Raw genomic sequence first — 23,071 nt, forward strand, 5'->3', positions numbered from 1 at the left:
TTTATTAATGTTCAGATCCAAATAGGAAGGAAACATTAGGAAGTTAATACCATACACAAGCATCATAGTTAAAAAGAAATATTGTTAAGCTATTTTGCATCTAACAGAAGGGAACGGAATAAATTTATTAAAACAACTCGAATTCGATTATCATAAATTGGTTGATGTATTAAATAGTTACTAAGTTGCTTTGATTAAAAATGATTGGTAAACGCAGTGAAATATAAGTATAAAACCGTTTTTACTTTTAAGATTTTATGCTTCCAATGAAGACGAAAAAAAAATTGCATTAAATTCTTTTGTTTTCCTGCTCAAAACTAATGATAACTCGCAAGCACTTAATGACATTATAACTTGAAATGCATTTATAAAAGTTCATTGCTTATTTCATAACTTAAATAAATGATATCAAAACAGGTTGGTTTGGGGAATAATTTTTGAGGAGCTAATCCATACGAATGGATTTTAAAAATAAAATTTGCTGTTGACAAAAGAATTATTGATTCGTGTTTATTAAATGAATAAATTATTTTGAAAGATATACTGAAATATTGGTAAGTTATCAAAAAATGCTAAGCAGAATATGAATAATTTTTATGAAATAATGTAGTATATTACTACAATATTTTTTACATTAATTGTATATATTACCACTATTTCTAATTATTTCAATTTAAATATTTTCGTTTCTTCTTTGCTTATGTGTCTTTTTACATTTTTTTTCTATTTATCTTTTAATTATTTTTCTTTTTTTAACTTACGTTTAATTATTTCATATGTTTCATTATTTTCTGGATAATTTAATTATTATCATCTTTTTTATTATAAACATTTCAAAAGAATTTCTGAGCAGTCTTTTTTTTTCACTTGTATTGACAGCGAATATATCAACAATCAATCAAGTTAAATCCTTAATCCAATCGTAGTTTACTATGAAGGTTAAAACAAGACTGATTGCTTAAAACATTAAAAGATAAAAGATCTAATTTCATAGTTTTGTAAATATTTTATCCTTCTTTTTTTCATAAATTTCTCTTCTTTCATTTTTCACTTTTCGTAATGTTTTGTTTTGTAAATACTATTATTTTCATCTTACAGTTTACCCATTATCTGTTTCCATTTTGTAATTGTTTTTGTCATATGCAATTATGCATTTTTTAAATTTTTTTATACTTTTTTTTTTCCAATATGCTTTTGCTAAACCAAAGATTTTTTTAAATAATAACACACAAAAGCCTAATGACCTTGCTATTGTTTAATATTTTTAAAATTTCTTATGTTAAACAATTGAATACTGCCGTCGGGAATCTGACGTGGGGCGGGAAAGAAGGGAAATCATTCCCTTCAGAAAGTGTGATTTTTCCACTTCTTTAAATAACTTTATAGTTGCAGCAGCATCGAGAGGCATTCATTATACAAAGGTTAAGGTAGTGAATTTTTTCTCCCGAATTCGAAGGTGTTGATTGTTGGTTTAACTGGCAATAAAAGTCGTTTAATTTTCTAGACAAGAAAATAACAAAAATATGGCATGTATAGGTGGTATTCTAAAAGAAACATTCAGAACTAATGTAACATTTGCTAAAACAATAGCGCCGATGAAAGAATATATCTAGGTAAAAAAAGATTTTATAACTTGCTTAAAAATACGTAATAACGTATAGAAGTACAAAGGAAGTGCGAAAGGAATTCTATTTAAATAACATAATGTTTATTTTTTTCTGAATATAATGGAATGTTATTTAAATTTTGTAGAAAGGAAAAAAAGTTTTCAATAACATTCATTATTATTGTGTTTTAAACATCAATAATTTATTCAATTGTTTTATGGGCACGTGCCCCTTTTTGGAGTGCCGCAGAGAGCTCGCTTCTACATTAGGGACTGAAAATTTTGATTTGAACTGAGCTTAGTCGATCTGGAAAATTTAAGGGATATGAGCAGTTATATATATATTGCACATGGTTTATATATAAGCTTATTTGATAAGCATATGCTTAAATTCCAAAATTTATCTAAACATGAAATTTAGTATAAGTTAAAGACAGAAAAATCAAAACTTTCGGGAAACACGAAACTAAACTACTAAACAAAACATTTTTTTAAAGACTGTAATATATTTTATGTAAGTAAAGAATGAGTACCTTCTGCATGCTTCACAATGGCAGATCAGAATGGAATGAAACGCATATGTGTATTTAAGTTGAACTTTTGACTTTTTTAAAACAAATGAGTGCATATGAACTTAAAGCTTAGTATAATTTTTGCATTAACCTTTGAAAAAATGAATATAAAATTTCTCATGTCATTTCTAAAACTAAAGTCTGGATGCATGGGATTAATTGGAAATAATTCATCCGTCTCAACTCCAAAATGCACAACTCTTTTCTTGTTGGTTCTGATCTCACTGATCGTAACATGTTTAGCCATGTACGTGGTCAAGGACTCATGGTGATAGATAAGTAATGTAATTACGGATAATGAATTTTATATTTTATACATATTTTTTAGGATAGATTGTAACAAAGATTAATGAGCAGAGGTCTGCAATTTTTATAATGCTAATTCGCTATTTTATGATTTCACAAAACAGTTGGAAATTATTCCAAATATTTCCTTTCAGCTACTCTTTTTTATTTTGTATTTGAAAATGCATTTTTTTTCTGTTAGTATATCATTACTTGTTTCGATTCGTTTTCAGTTTAATTTGAATGTTGGTGAAATTTTTTCTTCATAGAATTTTGGGCCTATATATATATATATATATATATATATATATATATATATATATATATATATATATATATATATATATATATATATATATATATATATATATATATATATATATATATATATATATATATATATATATATATATATATATATATAATGTTCATCTAAAGAGTATTACAAATAATATATATATTATTTCTTAAGCACTCTGCTAATGTGCATGAGATTTTCTTTCATTATTTATACTGTGACAATTATTAAAAGGATAAGGATCATAGGATTCTAGTTATAGTTGCACTCATTTAGCGTCCGAGTCTTTGCATAATTAAGGTTAAAAGTACAGTAAGAGGAGTTGATGATTCTTGTGTTTCTAAGCTACACAATACTTTAATCCAATGCATAAATGAATAACATTACATTTTACATTCTTTAAAAACATTACAGAAAAAAATTCAATGGTATATTTCCCAAATATGGATTATTGCATTAACATAATCTGCAATGCAAAAGTTTGTAACTGATGCAGTTTTATCCTTCATATTTAAACACCTACGCACATTTTACACAAACTGAAGCCACATTATTGGATGTTTTTTATTAGCATGACTGATCCCGTTTATGATCATAAAAAACTTTAATTCATGTCATATTTCAAAATGAATAAATTTATAAATTTCATAAATGAAATGAAACAAATAAATGGCACCAATATTTTCAATATCTTAACTTGATGCAAAATTATCTTTCTGCAGGTAAAATGGTCTATTTAACAAACATTTTTGAAGTTATTCGGCAAGAGATGTTCCGTCCAATTCTGCTGCATTTGAAAATAAGAATTATTTAGATTGGTTGCCTTCTAAATGGATAAACAAAAGTAACGTGAAAATTAAGTTATAAACTTGTTTGCGATTTTTTTAAATTTTTTCTGCGTAAAATATTTTTTCAACCGCTCAGTACTTAAAAGACTAAGTGTTCTCAAAAGGTAGGAACATTAATCTTAGTGAATCTTAGCCATTTTCAAGAGCGATAATTAGTCAGTCGGCTTTAAAAAAAACATTGCTTTCAGCTGTTACAAAGCTTTTTTAAGATATATATATATATATATATATATATATATATATTCATTTTCCAAACATCATTTTATTATTCACAAGTATAAAAATAATTAAAATATAATCATAATAATGAAAACTTCAAGACCAAGAGCTTTTGAATTAAAACGAGCCAGCATCACAATTAAAAAAGTAAAATAATCTAAAAGAAAACCTCTTCACAAAGAAGGCTAATCTTTCTATAAGACAAATTAATTCTTTCATTCAAAATAAGTGCAACGCTTAAAACGCGCTCTCATCCAACTCATCTATAAATATCCCTGAAGAATTTTAATTAAATAATTTTAGCAGCATAAGAAAAGTCCCTCTTTCATTCGCCGTCGTTGTCAAAGAGATATTGTCAACAACTTGAGCAAGCAGGCGCGTGCTCAAAACCCAACGAAAAGAAATTGACACGCGGTTTCATCGCCAAGGAGAATGTAATCACTTACCTTCCATATCAGTGTGAAGCCTCGTTTTTTGTCGATTACATAATAAACGGCGTGAGTTGACAATTTAATACCCATAACGCGAGCTAAAACATAAAAAAACAAGAGCAAAATTGCTCTAGCCCGTTTTAAAGCGGAACCAATTGAAAAAGGATAGCTTTTTCACTGGAGGGAAAGGATGTTGACATCTGTGGTAACCCTTGATGCAAGGCGGACAAAATCGATTAATTTATCGCCGAAATAAAATAAAAAAATATTATCGTTTTGAGTTTAGTAGTTGCTAAGAGAAAAGAATATCTATCAATCTATCTTCTGAAACAAGGTCGAGTTATTTGACAGAGTGCTCTATTCGCTTCCGATTGTTGGGGTAGTCGAAATGGAAGATTCGTTTATTTTTCATGCGTTTCTGCTTAACTCTTTAAGCAATTTATTCAAAATTTAAAAGTAATTTCAGTCTAGCAACAAAAAAAATGCTAAAGAGTATGTTAAAAATCTTAAAGAGTATACAAATAAATAATTAAAACACATTCTATTCTAAAAATTTGTGACAATACACATGAAAATAATCGGTATAAATGTAGGAAATATTAGGATGGGAAATATGTGCATCAATTATTGGAAATAATTTTATTCCCTTAATAGATTTCGTATGAATGTTTTTTGCGACAAAATAACTAACTAATCAACATTAACGAAAAACCTTTTTGAAAATGATGAAATGATAGACTAATATTTTTCCCAAACAATCTAGAATGCAACTTCCGTCTGGAGATTGGCAATTTAAAAGTGTAAATAAATGTTTTTAGCATGATATATATATATATATATATATATATATATATATATATATATATATATATATATATATATATATATATATATATATATATATATATATTCTAAGGCTTTGACTTAACAATGAGGTAGATTTCTTTTACAACGAATTTTAAGTCCATCGTCATTTGAATTCATTAACTCGAGTGCATTCTTTAGAGAAAACTGATTAATAAGTATTCAAATCTAAATTTAGAATCCGAATAGATAGGAGAGAATTTATTAAGTTTCGATTAAACCCATTCTACGTAATAGGCATGACAAAAGTATCATTTTACTATTGAGTAATATCTTATTCATACTTTTTATTAGTTTGTCCTCATATTGAATAAATTGGATTTTTAGCACATTATAAATTTATAAATTCATTATTTGAACTCATAAATATAATAGAATATTATCAACTAATTCCTGTCGATACGAATTGCATATTTATATACGAATTTTAACGTCCGCTTAGATAAGAAAAGACGGGTTCACTTCCGGTCAAGCCTGCCCTATGAATTAGGCGGGAAAGAAATTGCAATCTTAGAAGTAGTATTATAATCGGTCATTCATCATAATCTTTAAGATAACATACAACAAAAAAGTAAATGGCCCTTCTAACTCAGCTAATTTTTTTTGTTCTTTTGCAATTTTTATTTATCTAACTAACACTTATACTCCTCTTTTGGTATCTGTAATTAGAACCATCATACACGAATCTAGAGATTCTTGAGATGCTAACCCTGTCATTGATAGGGTGACAACAGAAGTTTTTTCATAGTTTGGTTTTGCTTGCAATAACTGCAGAAACATTCTCCTCTCTTTGTGTATTTGTGTCTTGACTTGCCTTAAGTACTGTTAAGTATTGCTGAAAATTTTGGGAGTGTTATTAAATTATTAATTCTTAATAACACTTAATATTTGGGAGTGTTATTAATTAAATGGAACAATTATTAAATAATGCCATTGCAAAGAAAATTGTTTGTTCTTTAAGGCGGTATACAAATATTTTTCATTCAATAATTATGCGAGGAACTAAGCAAAAAGGCTGAGGGCTTCATTTTTTCTACTTAATTATTAAATAGTTAATGCTGAAAATAAAAAAAAATGCAGAATTGGCTTAAAATTGAAGAGAATTCAATGTGCTGTTTCATATCACTACTGTTCAAATTTTCAGAGTTCTTAAAGCAGACAAAAATGATTTCACATTCATTTTTTTTTCAAATGCGTTTTTATGATTATTTTAAAATTCAGTTAAATTTTGGTGCTCTTGTAAACAATGGAACCTTTGATTGAAAAAAAATATTCTACTATAGATTATGATTCAAATTTTTTAAAATTTATTTTGCAGTTGTTTGAATATAATCTATCAATGCACTTGAATGGAAGAAATCGATACACTTGCTTCATTTCAATATGTTAATTACATTATTTTTTAATTTAAAAATTAAAGTTCGAATTAAAATATATATTTTACACATATTTATTCCTAAATAATATTTTTTACATATTATATCCTTGCAAAAAATCTAATTTTTAATTAAAATTAATTGATAATTATCGTTGATTTTAGGAAAAACAAATATCTGATTTTTTCCAATTTATCTCTTTGTTGATAAAATCTTCAAGGGCATTATTCTGATAAACGATACATTTTTGATTTAGTTCAAAAACAAACACGAGCCAGCTTTCGTTCGAATTTTTAATTAAATATTATTTTATTATTTCCAGATTTTCAATAACATAATTTGCTAAGATACAGGCTTTATAAAATGCTTCTTAGTAACATATTTATGACATATTACCCTGATATATATCAATGTATTAAGAAAATAAGTATCAATAAACATTTTATCAGTTTAACTTGCACTAATCATATGAATGATCAAATTTGTTCAATTTTTTATGTGATATAATTTATTATTTCGATATTTTAATGAAAGTATTCTGTTCAGCATGCGCGTAGTTTTTTAACAAAATAATAGACAAACGAATTAATTCTTTAAATAAATAAAAATTCCGACCGATAGTAAAAAAATGAAATGAAATTTATGTATATAATTTTGAATAGACGAAATAAATTTTTGTTAAAAAATAAACCTCTATTTTTTAAAAAAAACCCATTTATTCTGACTTACAGAATGAAGTGTTACTTAGAACTGTTGTATTGCTTAAAAAAATATTTATACACACAACCACTATGGTATTTCTATGTTAGCTGTGTCATAATTCAAATATTACGTTAAATAAATCATTAATTACGTGCACAATTAAATGTAAAAAAAAAAACACAATGTGTTGCTAATGATTTATAAGCAAACAATTATAATTTCGAAATATCACCATATTATTATCGGCAGTAGAAATTTTATTATTGTAGTAGATTTTGACCAATCTCCAAGTTTCAAATCAATCTCCCCGTGTAAAAAAATAAAATAAAATAAAAAAATTTTTCTTTTCAAAAAACGCATATTTTGATATACTTATCTGTGTGTCTTACTGCTTATTTAGAATAAGGTAACTCCAAAACGCTTTCAGGTAGACGAATGAAAAATGGTACGTTATTTTTACACCAGATTTGTAAATGTCTTTCAGATTTAAAATAAAATCCATCATTGGAAATCTATTTGTTCCCTTGTCCGAATGAAAGTGAATACGGTAAAACCTAGATGGATAAAATTCGGTACATAGTTTTATCATTTAAAGTCTAGACAATCCGTTCGGACTTCAATCAAATCCGTGTGAAATCTGAACGTTTGTTTGTCCATATACTGGTTCACATATGAACGCTATTCATTCGAAAAAAGGAATGACTTCAATAAATGTTGGTGCATTTTCTTGCTACTAGAATTGCAGTCCAATGTTCTGTTTTGATTTCAAATAGTCAACAAATAGGTGTCGAAAATATATATTTATTTCTATATTACAATACTTTTATTTGTTTTCTTCACTATACTACGAGGCATAATATGCTCATTTATGGGACACAGAAAACAAAAATCTGAACCTTCATCGAATTCAAAGACTCACTCAACATCCAAAATTTTCAAGCAAATTATAACATCTTCATTAGGAAGTATGTGAGAGCGTTACGGGTAGACTAAACCTGGTGGTTAAGTGACAGCGTATGTTTACAGACAGAAAAAAGAGAGAATTAATTCCAAAACCAAGTTTCGAAGACTTATAGAGTTCTAAAAATGTTCCTATTTGTCAATGTCTTGAGGTCGTACTTTTTTACCGCTTCGAAGGAGAAAATAAAAATATATTGTTAAAAATAGTTCAACACGAAATAAATGATTTTTAAAAATGATTATTAGAAACTCAACATGTACGTATTATTTTTGCAGTCCTTCTTAAAGTAAGAGATTGAATGACATCTACTAAATGCCAATTCCCAGTGAGCGTTTCCACTTCATAAGTCAGACAAATGCCTTTCGCTTAGAATGATTAAGCTCACATTTCACTTGACCTCTTCTTAATTGCTTAGAAGGAAACGTCAGCCTGAACGCCTCCTGCGACACCGATAACACATGTTCGTTATTATCTCTTTCAGACTCCAGCTATGCTGATCTCCGAAAAAATTATCTCATGTCGCAAGTACGGTTGTAGTTACGAAAATACACAGTGAAGTTTTTATCTCAATGGGAATGAAAATACGTCATCTTGACGTAACAAGCTACAAAGATTTAAATAAAAAAATATCAAAAATAAGGTCGAGTTAATGTGCACGTGACGCCCAATAATCCAAGTATTCTTCACATTTTAGCGTCGCGTGGATTTTCTAAATTTAATATTATCTAGCATTTACGAAATAGCATAAAGCATTCGTCAAAAGCAAAAAAAAATTGCTAGTTTTCGATACGGTTTAGATTCAAATAATGATTACATAATACAATGCGATGAGATCCTGCCAAATTTCATTTCGGAATATACATTTTTCAAGCAGCAATTAATATAATTAAACAATAAATTAGAATTGATTTATAATATGATACATTGCAATTGCATTGTACTAAATTTTCTTTCGAACTCTTAGTGCATTTTCATCAATAAGGTAAATTTGTATAATTTTAGTAACGAGATTATATAAGAAATTTCTTTTGTTTAAATCTTGGGTTTTTCATTTATCGCGTATATTGTGTATGTGAAAGTACAGGTCAAGAGATGCCCACTTTCTTTTCAGATTTGGTTCAAAATTCTATGAGAGCCTATGATTTAGATGCAAAACCTGTGCTTCGAATTTTATCTGTCTAGATGTTTGCACTGTGCAGTAATTGTACTGTAGTCAGAATTGCACTGTACTATAGTCAGAAAGACAGATTTCCGTGTGTGCATTTTGTCCAAATTTGATAAAAATTTATGAATTTGATATAAAATCCATATACCATATTTTATTTGCCAAATACAAAACGTTTTTGAATGATCGTATCCTCAGACAGACAGATATAATTTTAAAAATATGTTTCTCAAATTATGGATACTACTTTCGATACTTTTCATTTCAGAGAAGTTTGAAACGCAAAGATTCATCAAAATCTGTTTTGACTATTACATCATTTTGTGTATTTCATATATGTACACAAGATATATTTTACCTTCATATAAAAATGAAGGCTATATATATTCTGATGCAAGATATTTGCCTTCTAAATTTGATTACCATAGATTTTCTGTCATTTTGCATCAAAATGATTATAAACGTTTTGATGAAAGCCAAATCACTAAAAAGTAATAATACATCCTACTTTTTTCCCCTATTATACAAAGCTTTAAATAAAAGAAATCGCATTGTATGAGCATACAAGAAAATTGAGAGGAACACAATCAAGTGGCGCAGCTAGGATATGTCATATGATTGAGCCATCCTATTATTTTTCATCTCCAGTCTATCAATAGATTTGCAAGTGTCGTTGGCACTTGTGGCATAACCTTATTTTTTCGTCGTGTCATCAAGTTTCTTTAAAAGGCGACTTAAATATATTAACAGTTTCATCTCAAACTTTTACTAATTTCTGGGTTCATTTTGTCAACAATTTAGTCGCATTTTACATAAATCTAGGCTTTTAATGTACAGGACTATAAATTTTCCTCATATTATAGATTAAACATTTTCAATTAAGTAGGATCTCCAAAGCAGATTTAAATATAAACTGATATCAAGTTTGCTAATCAAATGCCGAAAATACATTGATAAAAATCAGACGAAGGTTACTAACGGCCAGCTCCCATTTTATTAAACCTGTGAGTGCTTTAAACTTAACAGTATAAAAAAACGACCCATCATTGTAAAGGGAATGAAGAAAGGAAGGGAAAGAAACTGAGTTCGATGAATTCACCAATTATAGATTGGAAACCAACTCTTCGTCGTACTGGTAGGAAATCTAAATTAAGCTGTAATTCGATTCATAAGGTAGTTGTGCTAATATTGCGCCACTGGATCCTAAAATGAACTTCCGGAAATAATTCATCATCCGCCGGAATGATCGACAGAAGTGAAAGCCAAGTATGCGTAAATCATTTGATTTATAGATTATTAAATTTTAATGTAAAATTAAAATTTTTAAACAACTTTTTAGTAAAAAATAAGTAACGGTTGATAATAACTTTTGAATTTAATGGATGATATTGTAGTGTAACTCACAAAAGTTTAGAAAAGAATAAATAAACTCAGATATGATTTATTTTCAGCCTTTTATTAACCAATAAAATTTATTAATGAAGAATTATAAAGGAACATAATTTATATCTTAAGAAGAAACAATATTTATATCGATTTCTTATGAATTTGTTAACCACCTTACTTGCGAAAAATTTATATATCAACAAAACGATATGTATTAATCTTTTATATCCAATCTTTATATAAATAAAAAAAATCATTTATGCATGTATATTATTGTATGTGCACCTCACATTCTAGTCTACACATCTAGGCTAAATTCCTTCAATCATTGCACATTATTTCAGAAAAGAAAAATAATGCTCTCAACTTTTCAAAAGGTTAATTAAATATGTAATTAATTGGAAATGAGCACATCTTGATTCTTCTCATAGTAACTTCGGAGCAAACTATCCCACAGGAAATATTTTATACCATCTTAAAATCCCAAATATTACCTTTTCAGAGATACTCATTTCATTTTAGCATCATATTTCCCCAACTACTTTCATTTCGATATAATTTTCCTTTAAGCTTTTTTAAAAAATTGAATTAATAATTGAATAAATCCAGATAATTTTGAAACAAGGTAACTGATAAATACTCCGCTACTATGGAATGGTTAGATCTTGAATAATTCCTATCTTTATTATTTTGATATTTCTGTTTTAATTTTAAATATTTCTTGGATGTGTTTTTATTGGTTTAAAAAAATTCCATCTGTAGATAAAAAGGAAAGGTATATTTCAATGAATGTAATTCTGGTGTGATGGTGCAAGATTCTGATTGAATCAGAAACTTGCATCATTGCCTGTCCGCCGAAAAATTTCTGAAGACCATTTATAAAAATAAAATTCCAGAAGACAGAAAGATTTTGTGCACAATCGTCAACAAAAATATTGAAACACTTCTGTAACTTTGGTATTTATTATCGCATGCTCGCAGAATTGTTGTTGATGGAAATAACTCGAGGGACAGATTTATTCCAGCCAATAAACTAACTGATCCAGTTAATTAACTACTACTTCGAAGTTTCTTCATTATGGGAACTGGGATTTTTCAATAGTTCTAACGAGTAGGCGTTTTTATGTAAACGTGCCCAATTTCGAATTCTAGATCTATCAAAATGAATTCTATTTCAAGAGAATTCTGCCCCAAAAGAGAGAATCTTGTGGAAACCGTATATTAAGTAACTCTTAGCTTATTATTAGCTAAAAAAAGATTTTTCTTTCGCTGTTATTTACAAATATTTCAGAAGAACAAACAGCACTATAAAGATTTAAACTTAATATGTGAATTTTTTTCCCAGTTATGATTATTTCATTGTTTTTATTTAAATATTCAAGCATTTCCTTTATTTTTCAAATCAATTTATAATTCATCCTCGTTAGTAGATCTCGTCCTGAGGAATTAATAGCAATTTAAGTTTTTACGGTGAATGAAATAAGTTGTTTCTCCCTTTTTTTAAATCGCTGATTAGTAAAATGGCGCCTTTTAAATAAGTTATTTATGGATGCGTTGGAATTCTTTCGTGCACTAATATTAAATAAATTCTTACATTTTCGCATAGAATGCATAATTTAAATTTTGCTCACGAATATTCTGGCATGTACAAGGTTTTCATAAAAATAAAACCTTATGTTTGTTTTTTTAAATAAAAAAAAAATCTGAAAATTTTATGTTGAGCAACGCTGAGTATTTTTGGTTAGTACAAAATAAAAATATGAAAAAAATATTTAAAAGTAATCACTTGATTCTGAATTTAGATTAGGTATTTCCTCCATACAAGGTAAAAATGAGGTTTTAAGTCTTTTTGCTGCATTTTTTTCGAACTTGAAATTGTAATATAAATTTTTTAAAAATGAAGGATAAAGATTACCAGATAAAAACTGATAAAAAGTATTTTACCATTACTATTATTTATTTAACATTCATAAAAAAAAATGCGAAAGTAATATCTCTACTTGTGTATTTATTTTCGTCCTATAGTTTTTTCATACGATTTCTGTTGAGTAAACCTTTCTAAGCAAGTGAAGTAATGCAAGAAAAAAGGATCGTAAATTTTTAGTTCTAATTGAAATTAATTAAAAATTAGTAATTTATTAATTTTTATTAGTTAAAATCAGGTCTAAAATATTGATATTTTTATTAATGAATTATTTAGAAAATTTAAGTTTTGGCGAAAAGCATTGCTCCACAATTTATGGAAGGTTAGAATGCCTTCACGTTGTACTGCCAGAAGCTCCATTGTTAATAGGTTCAGTATATATATCTAAAAATATAGTGGAACAGATTATTTCTGTATTTTATTTCATTCAAATCAAATCCCCCCTCCCCAAAATAAAGTTACTGTAATTGTATGATTAAAAAAGGACTGAATTATATAGGAAATATCATTTCAATAACGATTCTTTCCTTCATTAATTTTTTTTCTTACAGAAAAACGCTTTCCCAAAAGCACTAGTTTTACAATGTGTACGTACATATATAATTTAAAGGCAATTGTAATATTATGCATTTTCAATCAGTAAATCGAGTTAATCGTTAATTTAGCATTTTAATTAATTTTCTTCAATGTCTATAAAATTCTATTCATTATTAAAAGAAACATTTTACATATCATTTAATTCAGTTTCCATATATATATATATATATATATATGTGTGTGTGTGTGTGTGTGTGTGTGTGTGTGTGTGTGTGTGTGTGTGTGTGTGTGTGTGTGTGTGTGTGTGTGTGTGTGTGCGTGTGTGTATTTCATTAATCAGTAAAGTAAAAGTCAGTAAAATTCTCAAAGAATTATTAAATACATTTACAGCATTATTCTCTAGATGTTATTATTACAATTATTAAAATACATCTGTTAAACAAAAGTTAAAATTAATTGCCCACAAGAAGTGATTTAAAAATATTCTTTAAGTCTGGTGTTCTTAAAGATTCAGATTACGGATGTAATCTCTCTCTTCCATTTATTGAAGGAAGTTTTATTTTTTAATTTAATCAAGATATGTAGCTTTCCGTCGTGCTGCCATCTGTAGGTAGTTAGCAAAACTACAAGCTCGTAATAAATGAACCATCCATGTTTATGTGATTAAAATGCATTAATTCCTATTATTCCAACAGTAATCAATTGCCCATTTATTCATAAAATAATAAAAAATAAGTAAAAATACATTTATTCTTAATTATTTCTACAACAAAAATACGATGTAACATTTTTTTTTTAAATCTAAATATTATGTAACACTATGACAAAATTTTCATGCATAATAGAATTTAAATTTAAAAAAAAAGAAAAAAAAATCACCAAAAAATATTTTTTTGGAAATTTATAAGTAATTTTGTTGATATTTTAACAGGCTATTTCTATTCTGTTAAAGTTTAATTAAATTAAAAAGATAATGTTTAAACATAAATTTTATTTGTTAAATGTAGTTAAATTTTGAGCATACGAACTTTATTTGTTCATGCAAAAAAAAGGTTAGAGTTCAGTTAGTAGAATGTATATATAATAAAGCAAAAGCAATTACAAATTTCGTTGCCATTTGTGTATGAGTAAAATGATTGAACTGTTTCTAGTTTTATATAATTTGTTATAGATATTTACGAAATATCTATGATCATTTTGTTTATCACAGAATTCAAAATAATAGCGCTCTATAAACTAGTGCGTATTTAAACTAAATTTATGAGAAAGTTTTAACATATCGTCTGTGACTTTTCTGTTATTCTTCCAATTGAAAACAGTAGTTGCTCACTAAAGCAAGCAGGTTAAATCTACACTCATGTCCAAAATTAAGGTCACAAACATAAAATCTGCAAAAAATGAAAAACTATTCACTGTTTTGCCACGAAATTTGGCAGAGAGGTACACTACAATGGAAGAAAGAACATAGACACATAAGAACATGGAAAAGAGTTTAATTGTGAATTAAAAAACAGGTTATATCAAAAAGTGTTACATTATGAATCAGAGATAAAGCATTTATCTCGGGGAAAGCCTGTCTAATATGGAGTATGACCACCGTGCATTGCTATACAGGCTTCACAACGAGCTTTCATTTTGTTTATGAGGGTGTCAAAAAATGCACGGGGCAACAAAGCCCATTCTTCAAAAAGCGCGGCTTTTAACTCTTGGAGGGTATTAGGAGTGCAATGACTCTTCCAAGACCATCCCAAACATATTCAATAGGATTGGGATCCGGAGACCTCGATTACAAGTCCATACGTCGAATATCCTCTTCCTCAAGAAAATAATCAATGATCTGGGCTATGTGTGGACGCGCGTTATCGTCCATAAACATGAAGTCAGGGCCAAAAGCACCCCGGAACAACATCACATAGGCTTCAAGGATCTCATCCTTATAGCGATGTGCATTGACAGTACCCGCATGGAAGACGTGCAGTGATGTATAACTGCCCAAGATTATACCATCCCAGACAAGGATTTATCTGCCATCAAATCTGTCGATTTCTTTTACGTAGGAGGGATGATTCCGAGCTCCGAGCTCTTTCCAGATGAAGATTCGACGAGTGTCACTCTGTGTGGTAAATCTTGACTCATCACTGAAAAGAGCACGCCCCCATTCTTGCTGTGCCCAAGACTGATGTGTTCGGCTTCAGAACAACCGGGCTTTTCTGTTGGATGCAGTCAAAGGGACGCACTCAACTGGTCAGACGTCTAGAAGAAAGGGCATAAAGTGCACTCTCTGCTAGACGTCTGTATACTGTTTGTCTGGAAATTCTTATTCCAGACGCAGCAGCAAGGTCACGAGCAAGTTGAGGAGCCGTTGTCAGCCTATGCCGTCGTGCGCTTAATGCCAAATAGCTATCCTATGCAGGCGTCGTTGCTCTGTGAAAGCCTTGGCTAGCCTTCCTGGTCACAGTACCACTTGTTTGGAATTGATTCCACAACCTGAATACCACTTTCGGTGTCACTTATAACCATCGAGGCACCTCCGCCTGAGACTGCCCTGCTTCAAGCCGGCCATCGGTTCTCCATCTCAAGGAATCGTGTAAACGATTATGAGAACTCATTCTCACTGGAAACAGGTTAAATGTTTTGTTTTAATGTAATATTCACAAAATTGCAGACAAAAATCCCAGATGCCTAAACGGTCTAATTTCAGTAGTTCCTCAAAAACTAATGCTAAAAAACCTTTTTTTCCCACAACAAAGGTTAATATCATGTTACCGGTCCTTCACAATATACAAAATATAATTTTTTTAAATTTTACTGGTAGTTATTTAAAATTACTTTGAAAAACATTTTTGTGACCTTAATTTTGGACATGAGTGTAGAAATATAAATGAGCGAAATTCTGTTTTGTTACCCTCACTATCTCGAAGGAGGTAAAGAAAAGGATTCCCTCACCGCACATCTATAGCATCGGAAAACATAGGCAGAACAATTCAAATCTAGGGCTGTATCTGAGTGAAGCATATTCAATTGCATTTAAATTAAATATCATTAGATATATTAAAATTAACCAGTAAGCCAAAAAAGTCGCAAAAGCTCATTTTAAAGCAGTCAAATTTTTTTCCACCGTCTTCTTCTTTAAAAATATCGTCGAATCAAATAAATTAGAAGCATCTTTCGCAGAAACAGATCTAAATGACGATAAATTTTCGTGCAAAGTCATATTTCATTCTTACGAGAAAAGAAAAAAAAATTAGAAACTATATCCGAAAATAAAAGTTTAACATCATGAGAACAAATTACTGTTTTGAAAAGAATTGACTTATAAAAAAAGTGTGAAAACAACGTTTTTTTTATTTACATACTAATATGTATTCAATGTATTATTAATACTTCAAATGTTATTATTTTTCATAGCAACTTTACTATTTTAATAATTCATTTTTTTTATTCTGCTATCTACAGTTAAAAGTAAAACATATCAGTAATCAATTCATTTCAGCTTGGTTCAAATAGAGCAAAGGCCCTACCTCCCATATTGTTCTGAAATCCTTCTGCTCAATCCGAAGCAGTTCACAATGCTCGTTTGTGACAACTGTGGCACTGTGCGGACTGTTGTCCAATATGGACTCACCAAAAGCTGTTCCGATTCCCAGAGTGCATAAGGTTACAGTATCCTGAAAAAGACAAAAATAAGTTGTAAATCAAAGGCAGGATCGAGGTTAAAAAATAGCAGAGGCTGAGAAAAGTATGCATGTGTGTGTTTGCACATATCTAACATTTTAAGATGTTCACTCATCCTTAACATAAAACTTCTTTTGACACTTTAAATAATGAATTTGGTTTATTTTTATGAAATAAACTTTGTTTACGTGGATAAAAAGTCTTATTGTTCTTGTATTTAATTACTTTTTAAGTATTTTTAGAATTGTTGAATGAACAATGTTTCCTCTTTTTATATTAAATTATTCGAATTTTTTGTGTTTGAATTTCAATAATATATGCCCTCCTTGCCATTTTCGGCATACGCGAAATGAGTTGTTGTGACGTTCACATTAACGACCTCTTATAACGCTTTCATAAATTTCCTAAAGCATTACCATTTTTCATGCTTACCTTATTATAAAGCACTGATCATTTGATATTTTAAAGTGAAAATTATATTAGGATATTTTTTCAGCTTTTATAATTCATGAATTTAAATCTTCAATCAACAATAAGAAGATATAACACACATACTTTATAGGAACCCCATATTTCAAAAAGATATATATATATATATATATATATATATATATATATATATATATATATATATATATATATATATATATATATATATATATATATATATATATATATATATATATATATATATATATATATATATATATATATATATATATATATGCAAGAAAATCCCTCAATATTTTTATCTAAACATCACGAATCGAATGCGTCTCTTGTTGAATAAATTGCATACGAGTAATAGAAAAAATTAAAAATCATTTTCATTGTTAAAACATTCTTCTCAATATTTGTTGCAATTGTTATGATCGAAGTGCAGGCAAAGGTCTCGGGTAAACTTTAACTAAGTCAGGGCATATGCATAGCACTTTTATATTACAACTTGAAACAGAAAACGCAACCAATGACCCCTGGATGGGACAGCTTTTAAAAGTGAAACGGCAGACCGTAGCGAATGCTGATTATACCATCTTTCAATTTTATAATTTCAAGGGATGCTTTTCGAATGACCTGACACCCATGAGCAATAACGGAAAATCATATAAAACAATGAAGCAACAGCTTACATATACTAGTAATAATATCATCACAAACGCAGATATATTATTAGGGGAGAGGGTTGTGAGGGTTCTACTTCTGCCTACGTGACAACAGGTAACACAATTTTAAGGTTTTTATTTTATTACAAAGATTAACCATCCATTACTTAATTTAACTTGCTGCTATTTTAAAGAAATGGATACTTTGATGAAGAAAAATATTTATTTGATTTCACTACTAAAAAACCAGTATTACAAATGAGACATTTTCCTTCTTAGCATTTTTTAAAAACAATTAAGAAATGTTATTAGCATATGCATAATAAAGATAATTTAAAACTCTTATCTTAAACTAACTTTGAATTTTCTATTGCAATGAGTTATAGAGGTTTAAACATGAAAGTGTATCAGTTGCCCAACAAAATTTTTCTTATTCCATTCTAAATATTTCTTATTTAAAGATCCAAGAACATTTTCTCAGTTTATAAGGAAGATGGTCAAGTGTGTCATCCATCTTTATTTAAGTTTTGGTCATATGGATTATCGCAAAAGATCTCCATTCCAGCATTAAATAATGATGTAAAGAGAAAGATATTTTAAAATCTCAAGCAAATTTTTCTTTTAATTTCTCTGTAATTGAACTCTTGAAAGCTAGATTAATGAAAAAAATTTCTGAATTATCAACACACTTCAACCTATCATTTGATAAACGATATTGCGAAATAGGTTCATTCCTTTAATCTTTAGATTACTTTTTGTCAATGATTCTTCTCTTACGCGATAGCTTTTCGACTTATAGATTACTTTGAGATTTCCAGATAATTTTACAAGACAACTTTACTTCAATGATCAAAAAACTTTATCGATCAGATCCGACAAGGGCCTGAAACACCCGCACTGCTTTCTTTTAGACAACCACGAAACTCATGCAACTATTCTTGTTATAAAAATATCAAAACGAAAACAAAAAAATTGTGTGATAATCACAACTATCTCAAAACAATCTCGAATGCATCCGTTAGACATTCATTTGGCATTGGCGTTGGAATGCATTTGGCTCATTCAAAACTTATTACAACCAGGAAATGAATAAATGGTTTTAATTTAGTTTAGTTATATTAACGTAACGTTAAAGCAACACTAGGGCTATCTTAAGACGGACCTCGTCATTTTGAATCTCGGTCACACGACGAGGACGGCACCTGAGCAGGTATCCTCATCTTCAAACTTTCACACTACACCAGTGGGAGGAACGATGGATGAATAGATTTCAAAACTAAGTAATAGGCATAAATTGTTACCCTATATTATGTGGCTAAATTGGCTTCCTAAATCTTATTTCAAATTATATCATGGAAAGGTTAAATTTTATGAGTTATAGTTTTTTTTCCTTTAATAAAAATATTTTTTCTAACGACGACGAGTTTCTACTTTTTGTTAAATGATTTATCCTTTTTTTCATGCATGATTCAGGCATTGTCAATTCGTCAACACAGATTCTGACTCAAACTTTTGTCATTCTAAATATACTATTGATTTTTTCATTTATATCCATTTAATGCGAGATCTTTCCTTAAGCCTCAGTGCAGAATAGGAACAAATAAAAATAGACCAAAAGTTGAAACAAATATTATCGCACACATTCCTGAAAATCTAGTCTTACAGGCAGTGAAATCAAATGATAGCTCCAAAACTGAAATATCAAGGGGTGGATTCAAAAGGAATTCTGCTTCTTTAACATAAAAAAGAAAGTTTAAGATAAATGAATTCACAAAATAGCGATTGCTAAATCTCAATGAATATTTCACACATTCATTAAATAGTAGCAGAATGGATATATTTTAATAGGAATGAATATTTTTAAAAATATGAGCTCGTGTAAATAACTTGTTTTTAGTTATGAAAATTTGATAATCAAAGATTACTATCTTATTATTTTTATCTGATATAAATTCATTTTCTCATTTATAATTTTTTTTATTAAGTTCAAGTCAAAAGTACAACATTCTCGGTCATAAGTACAACACTATACTCTTCTTTTGACCACTGAGTAAGATTTAAAAAAATATTTAAAAATGTTAAAATTAAAAAAATGTGTTCTTTAAAATATGTAAAAATTAAAAATGAAGCAGATATAAGATTAGCATTTCAGCAAACATTGAGAGCATATAAACGAAGCCAATAAAATATTTATGTTAATAACTGCACAAAGATACTTTATCCTACATACTAGCGATGTGTATAAGTTTCAAAGACGCATAAGAATTTAATAGAAAAAATAAAATAATAAAATGCTAATTTCTAAAAAATTCAATTTTTTTTATGCTCCAGACTTAAAAAATCCTAATTTCAAAAAAATTAAGAAAATTAGTCTTTTTATTCTTATTTGAGCTGAGGCAAAATATATCTTTTCGCTTATAGGTTTGATTTAAATTATAAGTTTTTACAGTTTATGTGTTTGAATCACATGCCGAATTTCGTCAACTTCTCCACAATTTTTATAAGGGAGAAGGGAATATATTTGAAGCGAAGAGAACGAATTTTGAACAATATGAATACTTTTTCTACGGATGATTTATACACTAGATAGTAAATACGGGAAATGAATATATTGGAAAAGAACGAATTTTTGAACAATATGAATGTTTTTTCTATGGATGATTTGTATACTAGATAGTAAATAGGGGAAAGGAATTTCTTTGAAGCGAAGAGAACGAATCTTTGAAGAATATGAATAATTTTTTATTTCATGGTTTATATACTAAATAATTTTTTAAAAAAATCTTCTTTAAGTTCCCTGTTATAGTTTTCATATGAAGGATACGAGAGCACCAAGTTAAAGCATAAAATAAGTTAATGTGTGGATGTCATAACAGTTAATAAATTTTGTTTATTCTTGCGATGAACCCACTCATTCGTTTTCAGCCTTGAAATTCTAGCTGCACAGCTGCACGAACACCTGTTCTTATCTTTGCTTCATTTACCCATCTTGTATACTCCGTCAGCTTATAATGACAGTAATTAAACCTACATCGGAAAAACCCGATTTTTCAATAAAATGGTTTAAAAAAAGACATCTGGACATTCAAATTCCAAATTTAATCACGAGTTGAATCGAATTTTGGTAAGCACTTAATTTGGGATTAAGGTGATTATATGTTTTGTACGTAATATATCATGTGAAATAGTAAAAATCCAATAAAACAATAGAATACATATTTGAGTAGTTGCCGTTTCATTTTTTTTAATTGTTTCTTGAAGCAGAACTATTTAATAAGGAGTTTATGTATTAATTTTAAAAATGTACTTCGTCATCATGATGTCATATATTGGTATCAATTAATTTAGAATTAAAATATCATTTATATTTCAATTAAGATCGCAAATTTAAAATATTTCATAATACATGTTAAAAAAGTGTATGTTTCTTAGAAACTATATTTTTTTAGGATTTCATTTGTAACACATAAAAATTCCGAATAAATAAATGAAATAATCAAAAAGATACAAAAACATTAATACTACTTTTTATTCCGTTTATTAATGAAAATATTTCAAAATAACTAGATGTTTATAAAATTTGTCCAATGAAACTGAAAGTTTAGAATAATAATTAAAGACAAAAACATAATGGAAAGATAATTCGAAAATAAATATATTGGTATCTAGATAATTTCACAAAATATTGCAAAAAATATTTATATAGTACATGTTTTTCCATATCAATTATTGCGTTGTAAATAATGTGTTCTACAAAGGATTGAGGTTGCTTCGAATTCATTAATCGTGAATTGAATATGCACTTGGATTCAGTTTTGCAATAACGAATAAAAATTTAAATGATAATCATTGGCTACTAGATTGTTATTAATTATTTAATAAGATGAATATGTAACTGCGTTTTGATGAAAGAATATTATACGAAAACAAATTGTATTTTATTTCTTTTATGCTCCATTTATAGAAATGTCATAAAAATTTTAAATATAATGTAGAAACTAAAAGTTTAATTATTTTTCTGAGCAATAACAAAATAATTTTATTCACCATCCCAAATAACACAGTCAGGATTATCCTAAAAATCGGGGAGGAAAATTACGAAACAAATAAACATCATGCTGCCATCTATTGGTTAAATCACTTATTAAAAACAAATAACTTCCAATTAAGTATATTTTAATTAAAAGTCTAATAAGAAAATCCAGTCATTTGAATTTTCAACGAAAAATGGCTATACTTTCTTAAAAATCAAAGATAATAATATTATTGTAATTTTAGTGTATAAACAAAGCGAATAAGAATAACCTCTATGATTCAGCCACGAACACCTGTTTTTTGTTCAAATAGAATCGCGAGCGCGCTTAGTGATAGCCGCTTAGTTATCGAAGAAGTGAAGTTCAATAGACGGAATACAAAAACAGTAAATTTATTATTATTTATAAAATAAGCTGTGCGCGCACTTTTCATAAAGATCATGAAAAATTGATTTGAGATTTTGATAAATCACGGAATCATAAGAGAGGCAGAAAAAAAAGATAGGGGAGGAGGCATGCGAACATGGGGAAGGAGAAAAGTAAATACATCGAATTTTTCTAATGATACGGCTTATGTATAATATGGCGGAAAATTCTGTCTTTCTTCCTATAGCATGTCATAAAATAACGGTTTTTAAATACAAGAGCGAACTTTTGTATTACTCATACAACATTATTTTTTTTCTTTTATTATCCTACATTGAATGCGTGAATGGCGTCTTTTATATATATATATATATTAGCTTGGTATGATTTTAGTACAAAAGGAGATAAATAACCTTGTAATTTGAGAATGCCATGCAATCAACATAAAACAACCAAACTTTTTTTTTCGTTAATTGTACTTAACGAAATTGTTTAAGTATTATATTTTTTGTAAATATTCATTAAAAGGGATCGCCCCGCAAATTTAAACACAATTCAGTTGATTTCCCCTCGCATGTGCTACAAGGATCAATTAAATACAATTAATGACACAACTTAAGGCGAACATGCAATTGAAGGGATCGATTTATATTATTAAAAGAAAGATGCATTAAGCACAAGATTCGATAAACGAATTATCTTAGCTTAGTTATAATAAC

The 23,071-nt window shown here is 28.3% G+C and overlaps 1 protein-coding gene across 3 annotated transcripts in view; it reads right to left on the reverse strand.

The window, feature by feature from the left end:
• The window catches only part of LOC129965482 (rap guanine nucleotide exchange factor 4-like), a 612,559-nt gene that overhangs the window by 77,512 nt on the left and 511,976 nt on the right, over positions 1-23,071 (reverse strand). For 2 of the 3 annotated variants that reach the window (XM_056079391.1, XM_056079392.1), the window contains one exon: positions 16,696-16,842. In XM_056079391.1, the coding sequence (XP_055935366.1) occupies positions 16,696-16,842 (147 nt within the window). Of the gene's footprint in view, positions 1-4,274; positions 4,410-16,695; positions 16,843-23,071 lie in introns of those variants that run through there. The other variant, XM_056079393.1, reaches the window with a different exon arrangement.

The sequence above is a fragment of the Argiope bruennichi genome, chromosome 4 (genome assembly GCF_947563725.1).
Source record: "Argiope bruennichi chromosome 4, qqArgBrue1.1, whole genome shotgun sequence".
NCBI classification, from domain to species: Eukaryota; Metazoa; Arthropoda; class Arachnida; order Araneae; family Araneidae; genus Argiope; species Argiope bruennichi.